This window comes from Schistocerca gregaria, chromosome 2 (assembly GCF_023897955.1).
Source record: "Schistocerca gregaria isolate iqSchGreg1 chromosome 2, iqSchGreg1.2, whole genome shotgun sequence".
NCBI lineage: Eukaryota > Metazoa > Arthropoda > Insecta > Orthoptera > Acrididae > Schistocerca > Schistocerca gregaria.
Window position 1 is genome coordinate 350,864,836 of NC_064921.1, and position 22,609 is coordinate 350,887,444.

The window sequence follows — 22,609 nt, forward strand, 5'->3', positions numbered from 1 at the left end:
GAACTTCATGCAGTGTCCTGCTCACCCTTCCCTAGTCCTGCCAAACATATTACATTGTAAAACAGTAGACTAGTTATTTGCAGTTTGTTACTAATTATTTTGTTTCAACAGAGTTCATTGTTTTTTTACTGTCACCTTCACTCAGTTTAAAATGATTTGGTCCAGATATAAGGGAGAGACTTCTGGGTATGAACTGAACAGACATGTTGTTGGATGATTTGCATGTCAGTGTCTTTGGCAAAATACAAGGGACATTCAATAATTAAGGAGCCAAATTGATGTAGAAATGAAACAGTTTGTAGGAGAAATTTTGTACTTTCAGGACTTAAGGTGATGGATGAAAATTGTTTTGTCCGTAACCTCAATATTGCATTTAACAACTGTGTATCTGCTAAATTTCCGCATTACTTGAACAATGTTCAGTGATCTGCGTGTTTTTTTTCCCTCCTGTAGGTGAAAGCCAAATAAAATCTTTTCTCAAAAGATTTTACAGTATGGTGAAAGTTTTGTGAACAGCATAAATTTTTATAGGTGGGTGGAACATTTCAGAAATGGCCAACTCTCAGTAACTGATGATGTGCAGTGTCCTGGCCAGCCAATTTAAGTAGCAACTGCTTAGATTGAAACACACATTGACAATATTGTTTGTAAAGACTGATGTTAAACATATACACACATCAAAAAAAGTTTTGCATCACCCCAGTTCCCAGAACTCCTGAAGATAGACATTGACTGTGGACATTGTATCATAGAGACAGTCCCTTTGACTGTTCAGAGATGTCACTAAACCTGCCCAAAGATGTAAACAGCCATGCATGAGCAGTGCCTATTAGACGGAAAGGGTCGGAGAGCCGATCAGTTCCAGTCATTCCACCACGGAGGAGGTACACGGCTCGTGTTGTCTGTAGTTCAACCATGCCTAGACGGTCAATACCATGGTCGATCGCATCTCCATTGTTACTTTGTGCCAGGAAGGACTTTCAACAAGGGAAGTGTCCAGGCGTCTCAGAGTGAACCAAAGCGATGTTGTTCGGACATGAATGAGATAGACAGGAACTGTCAATGACATGTCTCGCTCAGGCTGCCCAAGGGCTACTACTAAAATGGGTAACGGTTGCTTGCGGATTATGGCTCGGAGGAACCCTGACAGCAATGCCAACATGTTGAATAATTCTTTTCGTGCAGCCACAGGATGTCATGTTACAACTTAAATTGTGTGTAATAAGCTGCAAGATGCACAACGTCCCTCCCTTCATCCATGGTAAGGTCCATCTTTGCAACCACAACACCATGCAGTGCGGTACAGATGAGCCCAACACCATGCCAAATGGACTGCTCAGAAATGGCATCACATTCTCGTCACCAATGAGTGTTGCATATGCTTTCAACCAGACAATCTTCAGAGACATGTATAGAGGCAACCCAGTCAGGCTGAATGCCTTAGACACACTGTCGAGAAAGTGCAGCAAGATGGAGGTTCCCTGCTGTTTTGGGGTGACATTATGTGGGACCGACATATGCCGCTGGTGGTCATGGAAGGCCCCGTAACAGCTGGTCGATATGTGAATGCCATCCTCCGAATAATAGTGCAACCATATCAACAGCATATTGGCAAGGCATTTATCTTCATGGACGACAATTCACACCCCACTCATGCACATCTTGTGAATGACTTCCTTCAGGATAATGACATCGCTTGACTAGAGTGGCCAGCATACTCTCCAGACATCCAGACATGAACCCTATTGAACATGCCTGGGATAGATGGAAAAGGGCTGTTTATGGATGACGTAACCCACCAACCAGTCTGAGGGATGTACGCCGAATCGCCATTGAGGAGTGGGACAACATGACCAACAGTGCCTTGATGAACTTGTGAATAGTATGGTACAATATGCAATGTGTGGTTTTCATGAGCAATAAAAAAGGTGGAAATGATGTTTATGTTTATCTCTATTCCAATTTTCTGTATAGGTTCTGGAACTGTAGTAACTGAGGTGATGCAAAGCTTTTTTTGATGTGTGGAGATAAAACAGTTGCAGTAAGTGTTGGCACAATTCATAATGTTGTTAGTAACAAGATCAGGTACAGTAAAACAAGCACAAGGTGGGTCCCAAAAAAGTTAATGCAACAACTCTAGGAAACAAGATGCGAAATGTGTATTGATTTGAAAGAATTCTGTGAAAGAAAAGGTGAGCCTTTTCTAAACAAGATTTTTATTTGTTTGGTACACTTAAGGAGGCGTTACATGGGGAAAAATATTCAGCTGCAATTGAGGAGGTGAAATAATTTGTGGAAACGTGACTCAAACAACAAGGCAAAGATTTCTTTGCATGATATATGTAGTTAAAAGAATTTAAAAAACTAAAAAAAAACCTTGTTCATCATTGTGGCAAATGTATTAATATTGGTGGGGATTATGTTGAAAAGTAGTAAAATTACTCATCTCCCCCCCCCTCCCCGCCCCCCTCAACACCAGTCAGTTTGTCTCTCTAATATTGAATGTCCCTCGTACATGGGACACTGGAAATGTACAATATAATTATTTTTGTGTTTGCTAAGTAAATTTCTGATGAACATTGTTAAATGAGTCAATCACTTGTTGACTGACTGGAAACAAAACACAGTTTCTGTGTTGTAATAAATATGAAGAAAATGAGATTATTCTAAATCTCATTTCAGTCAAAACTGTTGCTGAACTAGAAGGTATGATTCAGTCCCAGAATCTAGTCATGGAAAAACTGAGAGAGGAGTGTCATTCTCTAACAAAGAAGCTGGAAGATTCCTCTGCACGACACAAGTAAGGAATGCACAGTATTTCCCCATAGAAAAGAGCATTTCCTTCCTCCTGCATGCTGTCCTTTTTCCACTTTCTCGCATATATGAAACATAGGGAAATGGAGATAACATTATGCCTGTTTGTCCAATATTTCTCTTGCGATAGCCCTTCAGCTTTGCTCCTTTCTGTTTCTACATGAACAATATCCAGATTTGTTTCATTACTATGAAGCAATGTAAAAGTTTCGAAAGAGATCGGTTATTTTCAAAACCATTGTAAATTTCTGATATTTCTCCAATGCTGTGTTTCAGATTTTTCAATACATCGTAGTGTCTAAATATGTATGCAGATGCTAATTTTTAAAACCTGGCTATACCAACAGCTGTAAAAGGGACCATCTATGAGAGAGAAGATGTATTTGTTAATCTATTTATGTATCGCTAGTATGGGCAGTAGGGCTTGAATAAAATAACTTTCTGATTGACAGACAAAAACGTTGGCAGGTAGTATGCAATCTGCTGTGCACTCATGTGATCAGTAGTTGCATGAGTATATAAACTGAAACAAAACTTGTACTTGTAAATTGTTGTCATTGGTATTGGGGAGGGCAGTAGGAATGGTGGCTGTAGGGACAGCTTCTCTATTATGTGCAATACATGATATCATAATCACATATTTAAGGGTGAATAATAACCATTAGGCTAGTGTTCAGTCTCATACAATAAATGTCATGAAGTACCAAATTTCTGTGTAGACTTGAAAAGAAAGATTAGCGGATGGCCAGTGACATGGAACCAGGTATTTGTTGTGCAAAAATTTTGTTGTCAATAGTGCTGTATCATTGTACTCTTCATGAGCTGTTGAATGCCTGTGAAAAGGTAAATATTTAATTGAAGGGAAAAACCTATTGTTGCTCCTGTATCACAGTAAATAAAAAAATTTCAAGTGTTAAACAAATAGAAAAATACCCACCCTTTGCATACCATGTTTTTTCAGAAATCTTATTTCTTTATCTCAAACTAATTATGAAATACTAAGGATGGTATGACCGTTGTAGATAAATAAACCACTGTTCTACAAAAGTTTGTCGCCATTTGACTCCTGAAACAAAAATGAAAGTGCCTGTTAATGCAATGTAAATCTCAGTTGTGGCTGTCACTGATTTGATAAAGCACCTATGAAACAGATAACACATCAGTGGATTGAGCATAGCACGAGAATAGCTTCGAGTATGATGTTATATCAGATACCTGGTGATCAAAAAGTCAGTATAAATTTGAAAACTTAATAAACCATGGAATAATGTAGATAGAGAGGTAAAAAATGACACACAAGCTTGGGATGACATGGGGTTTTATTAGAACAAAAAAAAAAGCTAAGTTCACAAAATGAAGCGTGCAAGATCTCTTGCGCACATCGTTTGGTGATGATCATGTGCTCAGCCACCACTTTCGTCATGCTTGGCCTCCCATGTTCCCAGACTAGAGTCCGTGCAATTATTGGCTTCTGGGTTACCTGAAGTCGCAAGTGTATCATGATCGACCTACATCTCTAGGGATGCTGAAAGACAACATCCGACGCCAATGCCTCACCATAACTCTGGACATGCTTTACGGTGCTGTTCACAACATTATTCCTCGACTACAGCTATTGTTGAGGAATGATGGTGGACATATTGAGCATTTCCTGTAAAGAACATCATCTTTGCTTTGTCTTACTTTGTTATGCTAATTATTGCTATTCTGATCAGATGAAGCGTCATCCGTCGGGCATTTTTTGAACTTTTGTATTTTTTTTTATTCTAATAAAACCCCATATCATTCCAAGCACATCATTACCTCTTATGTACCTTATTCCGTGATTTACTCAGTTTTATACTGACTTTTTGATCACCCGGTATATTTACTCCAGATTGTCTGAGATGTGGTTTTCCTTACCACTACAAAAACAATTTTGATATGTTAATTACATTTCATATGCAGAAACATGTGACATAATCAAACCACACATAAAGTATTCGGTGACCAAATTTTTCATTGTAAACTCCCTAAATACAGTTTGGTAGGCAGCTTAATTTTAAAGCGCCATAATATCTAATACTGATAAAGAAAGATTAACCAGCTCACTGTCAGACTGATTTGAAAGTAGAAGATACAAAAGAATCAATATTTTTAGCACAAAAGTTACCTGATAAAGGCTGCATAGTTAGGAAATCATCAATTTGAAAATAGCAGTTATATGCATTCCATGCAGAGACTAAAACATTTATGAATATACTTTAGCAATGGATATAGCTTTACTTAATTTGCATTAAAACATTATTTGTTGAGAAACAGACATCATTCCATATTTAGGTCTCACCTTCCCACTTTGCGTAATCTGCCTGATGTGGTGAGGCCTCGCATATATCTACTAAGCAGGCTACACAGCAAGCATGTGGAACCTTAGAAAAGCTGCTTTTAGCTAAGGCATTACTCCTACCAATTGTCTCACTGAAAAGTCAATCAAAAAGTTATTTTAACTGAAGTATAATAAAGTTTCTGGATTTGGAATTCTACAGATATGTGCACAACGTATCTTTCAGTTCAGTACTTAGTTTTTGTTGTTGGAAGGAATAACAGATTATAGATAGGTATTAATGACGAGAAAGGGAATGTACATCAAGTTGGAATTGATGTGATGTGATGTGATGTGGTGGGGTGGGTTACAGATAACACCAAAAAATGAAAGCTTTATATTAAAGATAAGAATATTGTGTTGGCTGCACTTAAAAATGGTACATCTACATGTGAAACTAATCAGTTTCTGTAATAAATGTGGAAAACATCTGCTATGAAAATCAGATAGGATCTGTTGGTTGGGAAATGACCTCAAGTTTTGCATAGCTCATCTCCCATGTAAGTTTTTGGTGAAAATATTTTGTGATGAACTGAAAAAAATTAAAATTTATAGTCTGGCTTGTATTTGCCAAAAAAGAAAATACTTTTAATTACTATATAGTTATAGTTTGCTTGGTAGTGAAGCACAAAGCCTTTTTATAGAGACGCAGAATAGCGTAAAAGTATTAATATAAAGTAGCTTTCAGTTTAATGGTGATATGAGTGACGCAGTCAGATTAGCTAATTTCAAGGTTGGCAAAAGCCACCCTTTTGCAGACATATAAAGATTATTAATAATCAGTTACAGTTTCATAAAGTTACAATTAATGCATACGTTGCATGTTTCAAAAACGAGTTTGTCATTCATGAACGCTTAAAATGCATATGTGCTTTCAATTTGTGTTTGCTGTAAATATTGTACAGTTCATTCATTGCATTAAAAAAGACATCTTCATACAGTGATACGCTTATATGGGTAATCATCCATTATACAGATAAAAACCACACAGCATGTATATACACCAACAGGCTCTGCTTGCTAGTCCATGTGCTGTAGACCTGTGGTTACGGCATTGGATGCAAATTCAGGGGCAGCTATATTCAAATCCTCATCCAGACATCATGGTTTCAGTTTTCATCGGTCTCTCTAAATCTACTTTGGTGAATGCCAGAATGTTTCTGGTAAAGATTTCACTGTCATTAATTATTTCCTTTGTTAACAAAGACAATACCTTATATTTGATGTCCATGAATTCAGTTTGACAATACATTCTAAGCTCCTTTTCTTGTGAATGACATTTGGGAACTTCACCTTTGCATATTATAGCCCATTTTATGATATGTGGCCAGTTACGTCAAACTGCAGAAGAAATTGTTATAATCCAGCAAGTAATTTTTTAAGGCAGAACTTACAGAAAAATAAAAAAGTTGTTGAAATTGGCAGAAATTTTATATATTGGAAGAAAATATGTTGAAGGGGTTAAGTTAATGCTATATTATGAAAGTAAAGTACCAAGTGTGCTAACAATGTTTAAGATACTGTGGTCATGTCTGAGGTGAATGACATTCAAATCCTCACTAGGAAGTGTTGATGTTTATTTCTATGGTTTCTCCAGAATTTCACACACTGGACTCGCATTCGGGAGGACAACAGCCATCCTGATTTAGGTTTTCCGTGATTTCCCTAAATCGCTCCAGGCAAGTGCTGGGATGGTTCCTTTGAAAGGGCATGACCGACTTCCTTCCCCATCCTTCCCTAATCCGATGAGACCAATGACCTCGCTGTTTGGTCTCTTCCCCCAAACAACCCAACCCAACCCAACTCCAGAATTTCACATGAAAGACGGAAAGTACCACAGATACTTTAGAAAAGAAAAGAACTGTTTATGGCATTAAAGCAACGAATTGTAAAAACGTTTTTAACTGGTATGCAAGACTTTGTGACAGTAGAGAGATTGTTGAAGATAATCCACATCCAGGAGCATCACAGACAGTTCAAGTCAAAGAAAATGCTCAAAAAGTATCAAAAATTCTTCGGATCAATCATTGTGCATCTACCAAGTTAATTGAGGAACTCACAGGTATTCCTAAAACAACTGTGGATTGCATTCCAAACGAAAATTTGGGCAAAGAGCTGATCTGTTGTTGATTTGTGCCCCACTTATTGACTGCAGTTTTGTGAAACTCTGTAGAGACATGGAAAGATCAGCTGTTAAGGATCCAGGCTTAACACCTTGCAGCGTAACAGGTGACGAAATATGGTGTTTTCAGTATGAGCCACTTACAAAACACCAAAGCTTGGAATGGAAAGGACCAGAATCTCCAAGACTAAAGAAAACTGTGCATGCAGAAAAACCATGCCAAGACACTGCTTACTGTTTTCTTTGATTCAAAAGAAATTACCCATAAAGAATCCATTCCAGAAGGTCAAATGCTGAATGCAGATTACTACTTGGATGTTTTAAATTGTTTATGGGAGAGGATTTTTCAGGTTAAATCTGAATACCAAAATCAAAGAATAGGATGTTCGTATCGTGGTGATTGAACACCCTTCGTATTCACCTCATTTGTCTCCGTGTGACTACTGGTTATTTTCCAAAGCTGAATATGGCAATGAAAGTGTTCTGATGCAATTTCAAATATCTAGGAGGCTACGACCATGGTACTCAAGCATATTCAAAGGCTGAGTATCAGAACTGTTTCAAACAATTTAATTTTTCAATGTTTCCAGTTGTCCACAGACTCACAAGGAGTCCATTTTAAATAAAAAGTCATGTAAACTAAATGTAAACATCTAGTGTTTTATTTCACATCAGTCATCTTCTTTGTGTGATGGAATGTATATAGTGGAGGCACCAAGTAATGAATAGGCAGAAGTAAAAGGTGAATGCAAGTGAAGCGTGGATTTCAGAAGGCCATGGACAGAAGTTGAGTATGCACTACAAAAATATTTATTGAGAGACTAAAACAGCAACAAAGAAGGATGAAAAGTCTTTCAAATGTCCTAATTCTTTATATATACAAAAAACAATCACCCTCTAAGACTAAGTGCTGAACAAAATAAGCTTTCCCGTGCCATCATAGCAGATATCTGGATAATAAAAGAAGATTTATGATGACAGATCAGAAATAAATTATACACATAATATATTAAATACATTAGAATGATGACAACAGCTACAAAGATCTTTATATTTCCACATGAACAAGCTTATAATTGAAATTGTGATTTCTGAGTCATTACCTAATCATTACTTAACCATAATACGGCATCCGGTCATACTTTTTACAAATGCATTGTTTCTTCATGCACACTAATGTTTGTGCATTGCAACACCAAGAAGGACACATTGGACTGAAATGAACTTTACACCACAGACCAGACACCTAACAATACACAAATTATTACAGTTACAAAACTGTACGCGTTCTCTGACTTTGAAAATATCACATGGTGTGAAAGCCCTCATGTACCTTCTGGATATGTTTCTGGGGAACTGGAAGACCATACGAATCAAGCTGCTGGCCAACTATATGAGCAACATGTCTGCAAATTCGCAGGCCAAGTGAGCTATGGTACCTTTGTTCTTTGAAGAGTACTTGCATGTTCATCACCACATGTTGCCAGGTATTCTCTTTCTGAATATTACATGCAAAATTCTCTGAAGGAGGAGTCAAGATTGTAAATTGTATTCAGTGCACTCTACTAAATTACACTTGGCATTTGCTTGTCATGGAGAAAAACAGTGCAAGCTACCAGATTGTGATCAACATGAAAGAGTCGTACACATTTTATGTCATTATTGTACAGCAGGTTGAAGTGGGACTTGACAGACAGAATTACATTTTGCGACTCAACATAACAGCAATAATGTTCAGAGGCCCATTGTAGTCTGTTTCAATTTCTTGTTACAGCATTACATTTTGCAGCTTAACATAACAGCAATAATATTCACAGACCCACTGCAGCCTGTGACATGTGTTTCCAGAACGTTGCAGGTCATCACAATTTGCAAGTCCAGCCTACAGCAGATAGCATCAAACTGTTGATGCAGAAAGGATCACAAAATGGCACAGTGATCACTGTTCAGTTAACAGTCTGTTACAGCCATGCAAACAAACTTATGGCCATCCCATATTATGATCACTGTGTGGTCCAGTACCCACTGATTAATGTGTACAATTCAATCCATTGATCCACTTAGACATGCATTTTTGTCATAGGAGCAAGCCCTGTATGAACCAAAGTATCGCAACTGCTAAAACAATTCACTGTAGAGAGAACAGTCTACTGCCTTAATTCACTCAAATGTCAATACTGTGCTCTCCAAGGCTGACAATGTATATTGGCACTTTCTTTCATAATTTACCCTCATTTGATGGCTCTCCATTCATTGAACTCAGTTCAACATCTCCCTTTTCAGTTTCACAAATGATGGTTCCGTTGCATTTAAATGTAAGTCACTTGTTACTGTAATTCTGTACTGTATGCACACTGTTCTAAACAGCCACAGAGTTTTGAATCATTTAAACATTTTTTCCTTGGTGATGACATTTTCACAAATCTCAATCTATGTATCTCTTAGGACTTACCAAGCAGTATTGGTAATAACTAGTTGTAATAAATCCAAAATCTTTGAAATTCAATGTCCTCTTTAATCCTTTGCACATTCTGTAATTTATTTATTCAGTGTTTTAATCTTCTTTTTACTTCTCACAGAGCTCCAATCTGGTTTTCCTCTTCACGTTCAAACACATTCCTTACATTTGGTTTATATGTCATCTAGAACTCAGGATGTTGTCATGTAAGGAATGAAGATGCCTACCTACACTGATAAAAGTAAACATATAGAGCAATGTTTGAGTCATAAACCTTAAGTCCCATTACTTGACTTGTAAAGTTGCCTGTTGCTCCAATGACACTGCTAAAGTGTCAGTTATTCTGAATAGTATGTGATGCCAGTACTGTTAAACTGAAAACAGAAGGTAGTCGAAATACCATGGTAGTTAATCCATGTATCTGTTCACAGATGGTGTTGGTAGTTACACAGCTATGAAATCAGCCACTTTTCCTGTATTATGAGTAGTTGTCTACCTTCATACAAATGTTTGTAATCTACCAAATATTTTCTAGTAGCTGGAAAAGATCCCTTTTGTGTGCCATGACACCATCACAATAATAGCCTATGGTATAGGTGTGGTTAGTTATCTGTGACACTGGAAAGATCCCATACCAGTTCCAGCACTAATTGGATACAGGACACTAGAAACTGAGGGACACATACCTTCTGTATGATTTATTGTGTGTTAAAAATCTCATTCATACATGAATGATATCGGCAGAACCAAATTCTTTTCATCTAAGAAATAATCTGTCAGGAAGTTTCATTTCCATGCACAACCTTCCACAAAATGAAAGTTTTATTCTGGAAATAACCACTAGGCCGTGACTAATTCGTTCACCATCATATCCTATTTGCAAGGAGTGCTAGTTCTGTAGGATGTGCAATAACAGTTGTTGGGCATCTGGAAAAGCAAGTTTTTTTGGTGATAGTTTCATTCTAGTAACCAGTTTTGATCAGTAAATATGACTCAGTTCAGCCCACACTTCAAAGAAAAGTAAAATTTAATGTCTAGGATCCAAGATTAGGATATAATGTCCCATCAATGATGAGCTCATTAGACATAGTGCACAAGCTCGGAATGGGAAAGGAAATCAACCTTGTCCTTTTCAAAGGAGCCTACTGAGCATATGCCTTATGTGATTTAGGGAAGCCAAAATATATAACAGCAACAAACAATACACGTATGAAAATTGATAACTTCTGTAGGTGCATCCATGGAATGCTCAATTTTGGGAGATTTTATTCATGATATAATTGATCATTGGCATGACATTTAAATATTTACTACAGTTGACCGTTAAAATTATGTTCATTAGTTGACTAGAACAAATATTTTTATCATAAAAGTACTGATGCTGGAAATGAACATCTGCAGTAGGTTATAGGAGATGAGAGAGAAGTGAGGAGTTATATGATAAACAGTAAAATGGCAACACCATTTTTAATATTGTACTATAAATATTCTATCTTTTTATTGTGGAGTTTGATCAGCCAGTTAAAGGTACATAGTGGGAAAGCAGCTATTTTTGGGTCCATAAATGAGAATAGAGCAACAGAAAATAAAACTCCTTAAAACATTTGTGAAGACAATATGGTAACTGAATATCTGTCTATCTGGCAGTTAATAAATATGGAGTTACCGAATCATATTTTGTAATTTTAAGTGGTAGTATTAAATATCTGGCACTAGCTCTGGACATTCATAGTAGATAATGGAGGCTTCTATTGTAGGGCCCTTGTCTGCTGAGATGAAGCAGACTGAGTCATCAAATCTGGAAAATGATTACTAGATGATTAACAAAAGGTGTGTGATGAATGTTTTGTGGAAATTGTAAAAAGCTTCTCCTAACTGAATTACATTGTTCTTAACATTCTTTATGCCATAAGCTCCTATATTAACTTACCCACAGTTCTTGTCCAGAATTCATTTGTTCCATTCCAGTTTGTAACATGCTATGAGTAGGTTATGTCTGTCTGTATGTCCATCAAGTTGAACTATATTTTGAAACTGCACAGCGTATGCAGCATAGTTTACAAGGACACTGAGAATTATTTAGTGTAGTGCACTGGTTACTGCTGACAAAGTAACAAATGAAGAGGTGCTTAGAAGAGTACAGGAAACCAGATCTCTGTGGAGGCACATCCAAACAAGAAGAGACAAACTTGTAGGGCACATCCTACGACACAACAATATCATTGGAACAATAGCAGAAGGAGTTATTGAGGGAAGGAATCGGCGGGGGCGACCAAGGATATCATACATGCAACAGATCATGAATGACGTTGGATGTAACATATATGTTGAAATGAAGAGGAAAGCAGACAGAAGAGAGGAATGGCGCTCTGCTGCAAACCAACCTCAGGGTTGAACACTAAAAGAAGAAGTGCACTGGACATAATATGTCTTTTATTTCTTTTTTATATGGTATTATTGTAAATATCCACATACTAGTAGTGTTGCCCTCAGGCCAACTGACTCTGCAGTTATAGAAAGCAACATCCTATCAGCGTAAGAATAATGAAAAATCTAAATTGAAACATATACCAACTTTTTCAGATGCCATAAAATTTTGTATAATAACTCAATCACTGTTATTTAATGGGATATGAGCCCGAACTATTTCTTTCTCTATAGCTATTCAGTACATTTCCACGCCATAAAATTTTGTATAATCACTCAATGAGTGTTATTTAATGGCATGTGTCACAGGCTGTGCCATCTCTTGCTCTACTGTAGCTATTCAGTACATTTCGTTCTATTGAACAAACATACTAATATGATGACATGTGCAACCAGCCTAATATTCTCCCCTGCAAAAATAAATGTACATCTGAAATTCATTCAACTGTAGCACAATGGAAAACAGGATTGAATAATGACAATATTATGAAAAGAATAGTTGCTACAAATAATTTAGCAGAGATGCTGACTCGCAGATAGGCACAACAAAAAGACTGCCAAACAAAGCTTTCGGTCAAACAGGCCATCATCAGAATCCAACAACACACACACACACACACACACACACACACACACACACACACAGAGAGAGAGAGAGAGAGAGAGAGAGAGAGAGAGAGAGAGAGAGAGGGGGGGGGGGGGGTTGGCCTTGGCAGCCAGAGACGGTGGCCACATATGCATGCATGAGTTGAATTTGTGTGTGTGTGTGTGTGTGTGTGTGTGTGTGTGTGTGTGTGTGTGTGTACACATTTTAGCTTCAGGTACTTAAATAAATTTTGATTGTTTTGATGTCGTCATGTAGGTCATTTTATCATGAGAAAGCCAGTATGTAATTTCCTTGGTTCACCTTCAACCTAACATTCTTCTTTTCACAGTAATCACTACGACATTTTCAATTCACTCTTCTTCCTACTCATTTATGTGTTTTTGTATCCTTTCTTGTTACTTCCAGCATGTGTCTCCATTATCCATTAAGCAGTTTAATTTTATGAGTGCACTGATGTTCCGTTTCTCACTACCACAGGTAAAGTGACAGTGCTTTCCCTTTATTGATTCTGTTTTAAGCAAGTTGTGAATTTACTTTCAAATATGACACTCCATTTCTCAAATGAACTTCTGCTTAATGATTTCAGTATTTTCTTATTCATTATTCTCAGTTAAATACTAGTTTGGTAATTGATCCAATAATACACTGTTAATTTTCACTGGTTCCCTTTCAGCATACTGTTCATCATTTTGGTCTTACTGTGGCTGATTTCAACTCAGCTCTCATACTTGCTTAGTTTAGTTATTTGATGTTTATTGAAATATTTGGGCTGTAGAGACAAACGAAATAATTTCACCCAAAACCAAACTTAGTTAATAATAAGAAGCTTTGTTACATGGAAGCACATAGTATAATGACTTCTCAGTTCAGATTTCTCCACTCTCCTATTGTAATCTCATTGCAGCTATAATTTAACTCTTCTAGTTTACTGTACAATTTCAATTCACCCCAACGCCACTGAAGACTCCGAATTTCTTGTGATTTCAGGAGATTTGGAATTTAACAGGTCACTGGTGGTTTGACATTGCCTTATGACTGACTTATTCTGCACATCTTATGACCTTTTATAGAATATAAGTAGTTTAAATCTTTGTATTTCATCCTTTCCAAATCCATTTTTAACATATTTCTGAAGTGTTTGTTTAGAAGTTGCACATAATATTGCATTCATAAGAGCATTAAAGAATGGAAAAACAATCATTTTATATGTACCGAATTAAATTACCAAACTATGTGAGCATATCAAGCAGCCCACTCACAAATACAGTTTTCGTCCAGCCATTCCCCTTCAAAATGCAAAGCCCTTTTGACTATCCCACCTTCCATTATTCATGTGGTCCAAATTGACTTAGAGAGTTAACATCAGTTTTCTCTGTCTTCTTTTTGTAGGGATTATATGACATTCCTAGACATAATTACCACTATGTGATTTGGGCTTACAGAATGGTTGTTATACCAATAAGATATAAAGATTCTATGTGACAGCAAATCGTGTAAAAACAGGCATGTTCTTTCATTGAAAGCTTAAGCTGTGATAAGTGTTTTGCTTAGGTGAGCTCACACTGTAAATCCTCGTACAAAATGCTACTCATGACAGAAGGGATGAAATAGTTGAACTGTATGCACTGTTTTCTTTCTGGAACAAGTATCTAGTCATTCAAATGTTATATTGGCACATGCATGAAGGTGAACCTACAAAAATGCCAAACTTGGACCAAACATAGAAAGAACTGTTACAGTATACTACAGAAGGTAACTTAAAGAAATAAACAGTGAGACAAATAGAAATGACACTTTTGTTCAAAGACAGTAATTACACTGAAGTCAACATGATACATGATGGTCCCCGGGGTATTACAAAGGTTGGAAGTGGTTCTTCATAAGGTGTGTGACCAACATAGATAGCAATGCATACTCTGCAACATGCTCCCGTGCTGATCACAATGTTGGTTAGGAACCCTTGTGTCATTTCCTTGTGCATTACATGTCCTCACCCCCATATTGTTGAACATGATTGTTGTGATGGCCCAGGTGTTATGGCATGGGGAGGCATAATGTTGCATGGGTGTACTGACCTCCAAATCTTTGAACATGATACACTCTCCAGTCAATGTTACTGCGACACTGTACTTATTCTCCATATGCATCTTGCCAGCAGTTTATTGGTTCTGATCTCATTTTTATGCATGGCAATGCACGACCACATCAAACAGTCAGGTGGAGGAGTTCTTGAAATGAAAAAATATTTGGCGAATGGACTGACCTGCCCATGCACCCTACTTAAATCCTATTGAGCACTTGTGGAATGCATTGGGAAAACATATTGCATCACATCTGCATGCACCATCAACTGTCCAGCATCTGTCAATCATGTTGGTGGAAGAATGGAATGCCCAACCACAAGAACTCCTTAACAACCTTGTGGCCAGCATGGGAGTGTGTTGCAGAGCATGCACCTCTGTCCATAAAGATCACACACTCTATTAAGAATCATGTCCCACCTTTTGTAATTTCTAGGGGGCCATCCTGAATTTCAGAGACTTCAGTGTAGATATTGTCTTTGAGTAAAAGTGTCATTTCCATTTGTCTCAGTGGATATATCTTTCAATTATATTCTGTACTGTACTGTGGCAGTTGGCTTTTTATATACAGTCTAAGTTTCATCGAGATGTGTTCCTTGGTATTGACATGTCATATGGAAGTTATTTTCATCCTTAAGTTCTCCAGTGTAATTATCCATTGCTTATTTTGTGTGCTTTGTAACCCAGCAGTTTATAAGAACATATTTCTTAAATGAAGAGCAATTCTGATATTTTTCTGTAATATTCTAAAGTAGTTTTTAGCATAGAGGGCAATTTTTTTCATCTGCTGTTGACAGTGTCCGAGTTATATATTCTTCTTTGGCTGAAAACTAATTTTACAGCTACAGGGTACATTACCAACAGCCCTGTCTATTTATTCTAAAACTTTAATTTAATTTTATGACAAGGATAGATTGCTACTCATCATATAGCAGAGATGTTGAGCTGCAGACAAGCACAACAAATGGCCCTGACAGCCAGAGACAGTGGTTATGTGTGTGTGAGCTGCTTCTGGATGAATGTGTGTGTGTGTGTGTGTGCGTGTGTGTGTGTCATCTGTTTCAGAAGAAGGCCTTCTGGCTGAAATCTTACGTGCTTAGTTGTCTTTTTGCTGTGTCTTTCTTCCAACTTTGTTATTAATCCATCCTGGAGTTTCCATTGTTTGAAAACTTTAGTTTAGTATTATTGAAATAGATAAAATTTATTCACCAAAAATTGTCATTGATTTGTTATATGGCTACAAATCTTTCATGACAGAGTGCTGAAAAAAGTTCTTGGTTAATTTGCTGCATCAAATTCAGATAAAAAGCTAAGTTTGTGAGGACTGCCTCCATCATTGTCAGGCTTAGCTGCTGACAACAGTGATGGAGCTGGTCTCCAAAAGCTTCGGATTTTATCTGAATTTGATGCAGTAAGTTAACTGAGTATATTTTAGCCATTGATTTCTCATGTTGCCAAGCTCTTCGGTGGTTTTTGCTTGTGCATGCAAGAATTTTTCCAAATAAACTACAATTTTCTGTTAATTTTTATATTTTAATGCAATAAAATACATGTAACGTCCCACCAATAACAATTCTATCACATACGTTAACAAAATAGAAAAATGCTTCATGTTAAAATGTTCTGAATACATTAAACTTTTGTATTGGCAAAAACGCAGGTGATATTAAATAGAAAACTTTTTATATTCTGTATCTCAGTCCCACACTTAGTTTCACATTTCATATCAGGAGCTGAGGGGCAGACTGGAGAAGGCCAACAGATTTCTGCTTCCCAGAGACAAGAACAAGTAAAAGTAGATATATCAGTTAAAGTGTTTCCGAAAGCTAGTAAGGTCAGTGAACAGTATACAATGCCTTGACTTAAGCTTTCATACTGCGTTTTGACAATATTTCTTAGGCTTGTGATATCATGTACCTAGAATTATTGCAGCAAAATAATAATCTCTCTCTCTCTCTCTCTCTCTCTCTCTCTCTCTCTCTCTCTCTCTCTCTCTGTGTGTGTGTGTGTGTGTGTGTGTGTGTGTGTGTGTGTGTGTGTTTTGTTGGATTCTGATGATGGCCTGTTTGACCACTTATTTAATTATTTACAGAAAGTGAAAGGTGGGCAACATTTCATTTCTGTAACTGTTGGGATGCACAATATTGTGTGCTTGATGTTGCCCGTAGTATTTCAATTAAAAGTATTTTCTTTCAATTGACCATAGATTCACTGTCACTATTGCTCCCAATTAACTGTCTTGCAAAGAAAATGTTCCCTCAACCCTGTGCCTCCAACTTAGTCTGACATATTTTGTTTTGATTTCTCTCAACAAAATATAAATTAAACTTAGTTTGTTTTACTATTTCAGGGTGTGATAGTATTCTGTTATTTTCTCCTCCCCACTTCATTCTTTGTCTGGCTTATACATTTAAAAATTTATATCATAAACATTACTGTCCATTAATTATTTTTTACTTTTTGTTATACTGATACTTCTGTTGTAGGTCATGCACTATTGTCAGATTTTAAGTTTCATAAAATATGGTGAACATGTGTAAATATACAGTTGTTGCAGGGGACTACAAAGTTGCAAATGCTGAACAAGTATGAATTTTCACTCTCTTTAATGAGCCAAGTGAGTGAAAGGCTAGTGAATATGCTTTTTGGTGTTGTAATGTGTAACCACCTTGAGAGTCAACAACATGTATTGAACACAACTGAAATTTCTGTAACAAGGGTTTAAAATTGTCTGTTATTCCACAAAACCAAACAGTAATAGTTTTTGATACAAATAATGTAAGGAATAATTCTTGATTGAAGTTAATATTGCCATGAACTATGTACATGCAGTATGGCGTAGCTGTCAGCGTCACCAGCTAGCATGCTACAAGTCTTCAGTTCAAACTAAACCACCAGCAGTGAGCTGTTGTTTAGTGTTTGTCATTTCTGGAACATTCTTGAAATTTCTTATGTTCATAATATTTGCATATTCTGGATTGAATTGGATTGTTTGGGGGAAGAGACCAAGCAAGGAGGTTATCGGTCTCATCAGATTAGGGAAGGACGGGGAAGGAAGTCGGCCGTGCTCTTTCAAAGTAACCATCCCAGAATTTGCCTGGAGCGATTTAGGGAAATCACGGAAAATGTAAATCAGGATGGCCAGACGCGGGATTGAACCATCATCCTCCCGAATGCAAGTCCAGTGTGCTAACCATTGCGCCACCTTGCTCAGTGCATATTCTAGAATATTCAATGTTTGTATAAATAGTAGCTCTCTTCGCCCAGAACATCTGTTATGGTTGTATGATAGTGATTGTAATAAACATGCTTTCAGTACTAATAGTTGTACTTTTTATTGATGACTCTCATTGAGAATTTGGGCTCCATTCTGGTTACAGTGTGACATTGTTTGGTGGGGAAAGTGGGTAATTCAAAATATATTTGTCACCATAGCTGCAATTAGACTACATAAGAGCCATCACATGCACAGATAGGAACTAGAAAACAAGCAATACTTCATTCCCACAGTCCATATATTCAAGAAACCACTGGATTCCGAAACAGCAGCAAGTCATCTGCACATCAGGCATCCTTCAGTGTTTTCCAGAGACGCTAGTCAGGTATTGACTAAATGACTGAAAGGATTTGATCGAGTTGCGAGCTGCAATAGGTGGGATGACATAATGTGTTTGGCAGTTGTGTGCTTTTACTTGGACAGCACAGGATAGCATTGGTTCAGGAACAGTGAAGAGAAGCTCAGTAGCTGGGATTAATTCCAGATCAAACGGAGGAAAATATTCAACAACAATAAGCAGAAAGTCTGTTGGGTGGGTGGGGAGGAGAAAAAAAAAAGGGTTTCAGTGAAAGAGATATGACCATCTGGTGGATGCGGTCCCTATGGCAGTTATGGAAGACCAGGGGAACCTCACCTCTCTTGTACGACTGGTTGTAATAGAAGAGAGACAGTGTTTTATGGCAGCCAGAACTATAAGATGAAGTAAGCAAGAGATAGCCACCATTAATGCTGACCCCACACATAAGGCTGTAGTAGAGAACTTTGATGAAAACTACACCACCAGGCAAATGCGCCAGGAAAAAGACTCCATTAACTTGGACTTATACAGCACTGGCAATCTAACAACCTACTAATCAAGGTACAACCAACTCCTTCACCAAGTATAATGTCCCACAGAAGAACAGACATTTGGAGTACAGAGAACAGCACCCCTGCATGATTCCACTATGTGCATTCTGTACACATTGTACACCACTGCAGAAAAAGATGATGATTTTTTTCTTTACAATTACTATGCTGCTAGACATCTGTGTTACACAAGTTCTGCTCACACTAGTCAACTGCAGACAATTGTAGTTAACCTATGGGATGAAGCCCATCACCGTACTCTGAACAACGTCATTCCCAAACGTGTCATAGCTGTTTCCAGCTGCATAGTTCAGGAAAACTAAATGAGGCAACAGTCTCTGGAGATGATGTTGCTTCAAATCCTCCATGGAAGACAATCACCGAGGTGTCAGGAAATTTCATTTACATCATCATTGATGACCAAACAGTCGAGGTGCAATGACTCAGGGGCTTCCTTTTCTATAATGTCAAAAACTTATCGTTGCAAGCTAAAGACAAGTATGTTACATAATCTGAAAGGGATTTGCCGAAAGTCACAAATGGAAAACACACCCTGGCGACAGAACATGTATTGCTGGAATAACTACCAATGACAAAACACAGTCTGTTGAATTTCTCACTTTACCAGAATATAGTTATAATCTTATTCCCAAATGGAACATCAGAAGCAGTCATCAACTGTGGAAGATTAGAACTCCAGATTGATGAAGCTGTTTGAAAAAGCTTACATAAAAAAGATTGCTCTGGGCAGTTGTTTGTCATTGAAGATGTTGTTATAGCACCATCATTATCAAGACAAATTCCAGTCATCAATCTAGATGCTCAATTGAACTGAAAAGCTTTTGTCAGCTGCAAAAAGCTACTCAGACTCACAAAAGAAATATCCATACCAGCAATGATCTTAAGCATTGTAGGTGCTCAAGGAGAACTTTTGATCACTAATTGTTATGAACAGCCACAGTTCGCCACTAAAGGCATGTGCATAGGACAGCCGAACCAGATCAGGAATAGCAGCTTAATGCTATCAGTGAAGAATAATTCTCTGATACCACCTCAGATAATGCAAGGGAGGCAGCCACTACTGAGCTACCACTATGATCCAGCCTCACCAACGAAAGGCACTGGTGACTGTTAGCCATAGTGCTAATTTTTTAATACTTTTTAGTCCAGAGTGGCAGAAAGACAGACCAAGCAAGCATTGGTAAAACACTGTGTAAACACTGGGGATCATCCATAAATTGACCACTGCTCATGTAGGGTGCCACTGCCTGGATAACTCAGGCAAAAGTGGAGAAGATTCTACAAGATGACATTAATGAAACTGTAGAGAATCCTTAGTCATCTTCTGATGTTCTTACGGAGAAGAAGAATGATACATGGTGTATCTGTGTGGATCACTAACGATTGAACGAAATCACAAAAATAGGTGTTTACTACCTGTTACAGACTACTTTAGAGGAGCAAAGTATTTCTCAGCTATGGACATTTAGATGGGCTACTGGCAAATCATAGTTGATGACACTCATCTGGAAAAGACTGCATTCATAACTTCTGCCAATGTCTATGAGTTCAAAGTTATGCCGTTTGGACTCCGTAACACTCCAGCCACCTTGGAGTATATGATGAACAATGCACTTGGATACCTCAAGTGTAAGGTGTGTCTTTGATATCTGGATGACAGTCATTTTTTCAAAGACATTCGAATAACATTTAAGCCACCTGACAACTGTATTGAAGTGTTTTCAGACTGCAGGCCTCCACCTGAATTGAAAAAAAATACCTTTTCAAAGAAATAAATTCTTGGGGCACCAAGTGAATAATGGTTGAGTCCATCATGATCCAGAGAAAATATGAACAGTCACAGATTTTCTGACTCCTTCACATATTTGTGATGTGAAATTTCCTGGAAATATGCTCATACTATTGTCCACTCATAAAGGACTCCCCTATGCAGGCACATCCCTTGTAAGAATTACTGTAGGAAGACACCAAATTTACTTGCAACAAGATGCATGAAAGTTACTACTATTGTCTCGAGTCCTAGCATTGTATGATGAGGATGCCAAGACAGAACTCCACACTGACACTGGCAGTTATGGGATAGGTGCAGTTCTGCTGCACATTCAAGAAGGTGCTGAAAAGATTATACGCTTATGCTTCCTGAGTATTCTTCAAGTTAGGGAGGAATAACTCTACAACCAAGAAATAATGTCTTGCAGTTGTCTGGGCCATCAACAAGTTCTGACCATATTTATTTGATAAACAATTCACCATTGTAACCAATCACCATTCTCTATGCTGGTTGACTAACTTGAAGGATTCATCAAAGTGAATGGCAAGATCATCACTGAGGCTTCAGGAATATGATGTCACAGTTGTAGGCAAAGATGTTCAGAAACACAAGAACACTGACTGCCTTTCAGGGAATCCTGTGATGGAACACAGCAGCATGGATGAAATCGCAGTCATGGCAGCATTAAATGACCTTGCTGTTGAACAGGATGACAACTTGAAACACCTCATAACCAAGACAAAGAAGCAAGACAGCTGGCTCACCCAAGAGAAAGACCAAGAGCACAAAATGCCAAGCACCAGCCTGGGAAACTTGGTATAAAGTTTTATGTATGTACAAACAATGAGGTAGGTGGAAATATACTAAGACACTCCTTTGGACTCCATTGTATTCTTCATTGTGTGTCAGACATTGCATATTTAGTTGAGTATAATGACCTCTCACACAGAATACAAAAGCATCTAGACATCTTCCGTACACTCTGTATGAAGCCGTACTAGAATCCTGAGGCACAGATCAGTGATGGGAGATTGTAGTTCAGAGGAACAGTTCTAGTTCAAAGGAATGGAAGACCTGTTCAGTGAAGCTTCGACGGGATCATCATGTCATCACATTGAAGAAAATGTGACAAAACAACCAAAATGCAAGGATCCATCAGCGCCACCATTCACAAGTTCTAGATCCAGGGTGCTTTTGTCAGTCCATTGGGAACTTCTAAAACAGTGGGCAATGTTTTCCCATAAGGGAAGCAAAGCCACAAGCTATGGTGCATGCAGTGTGGTGGCAGTTAACGTCACTGGCTGGTGTGCTATGTGTCACCAGTTCAAACCTGACCATGGGCAATTATTTCGCATGTTTCTATATTGTGGAATACTCGATATTGGTCTAAATGGCAGTATTCTCCTTCCAGAAGTTCTGGCTGTATGCTGATATTCATAGTAAACGTGCTTTCAGTGCCAAGTATTGTACTTCATTGATGACCCTGCTTTGGGATTTGGACTTGATTCTAGTTACGATGTCATGGTATAAGTCCAAGCACTATACTTTATTATGCATTCATAATGAAAATTTCAATATTAAGTACAGTTCTGATTAAGTCTTGTGGAAGCAAAACCCACTCTCTATCAGCCAAAGCACTTCAATCCAGATAAAGAGCGGCATTGGCTTTAATTCATTTTTAGAGAGAAACTTGGAAAAAAGGATCTGTGATCTAATAGACTGCTGAGCTGTCCTACATTTGCCTCCTACAGAAGTTCACGTGACCAACCTGCAATATCGACGGCTTTCCCACAACAGGTGCCATCACTGGACATAAGCAG

At 37.8% G+C, this 22,609-nt stretch overlaps 1 protein-coding gene across 13 annotated transcripts in view; it reads left to right on the forward strand.

The window, feature by feature from the left end:
- The window catches only part of LOC126337032 (serologically defined colon cancer antigen 8 homolog), a 285,601-nt gene that overhangs the window by 237,098 nt on the left and 25,894 nt on the right, over positions 1-22,609 (forward strand). For 10 of the 13 annotated variants that reach the window (XM_050001319.1, XM_050001324.1, XM_050001330.1 and 7 more), the window contains exon 10: positions 2,683-2,800. The exons of the other annotated variants lie outside the window; for them this stretch is intronic. In XM_050001319.1, the coding sequence (XP_049857276.1) occupies positions 2,683-2,800 (118 nt within the window). The remainder of the gene's footprint in view (positions 1-2,682; positions 2,801-22,609) is intronic. 13 annotated transcript variants of the gene reach the window in all.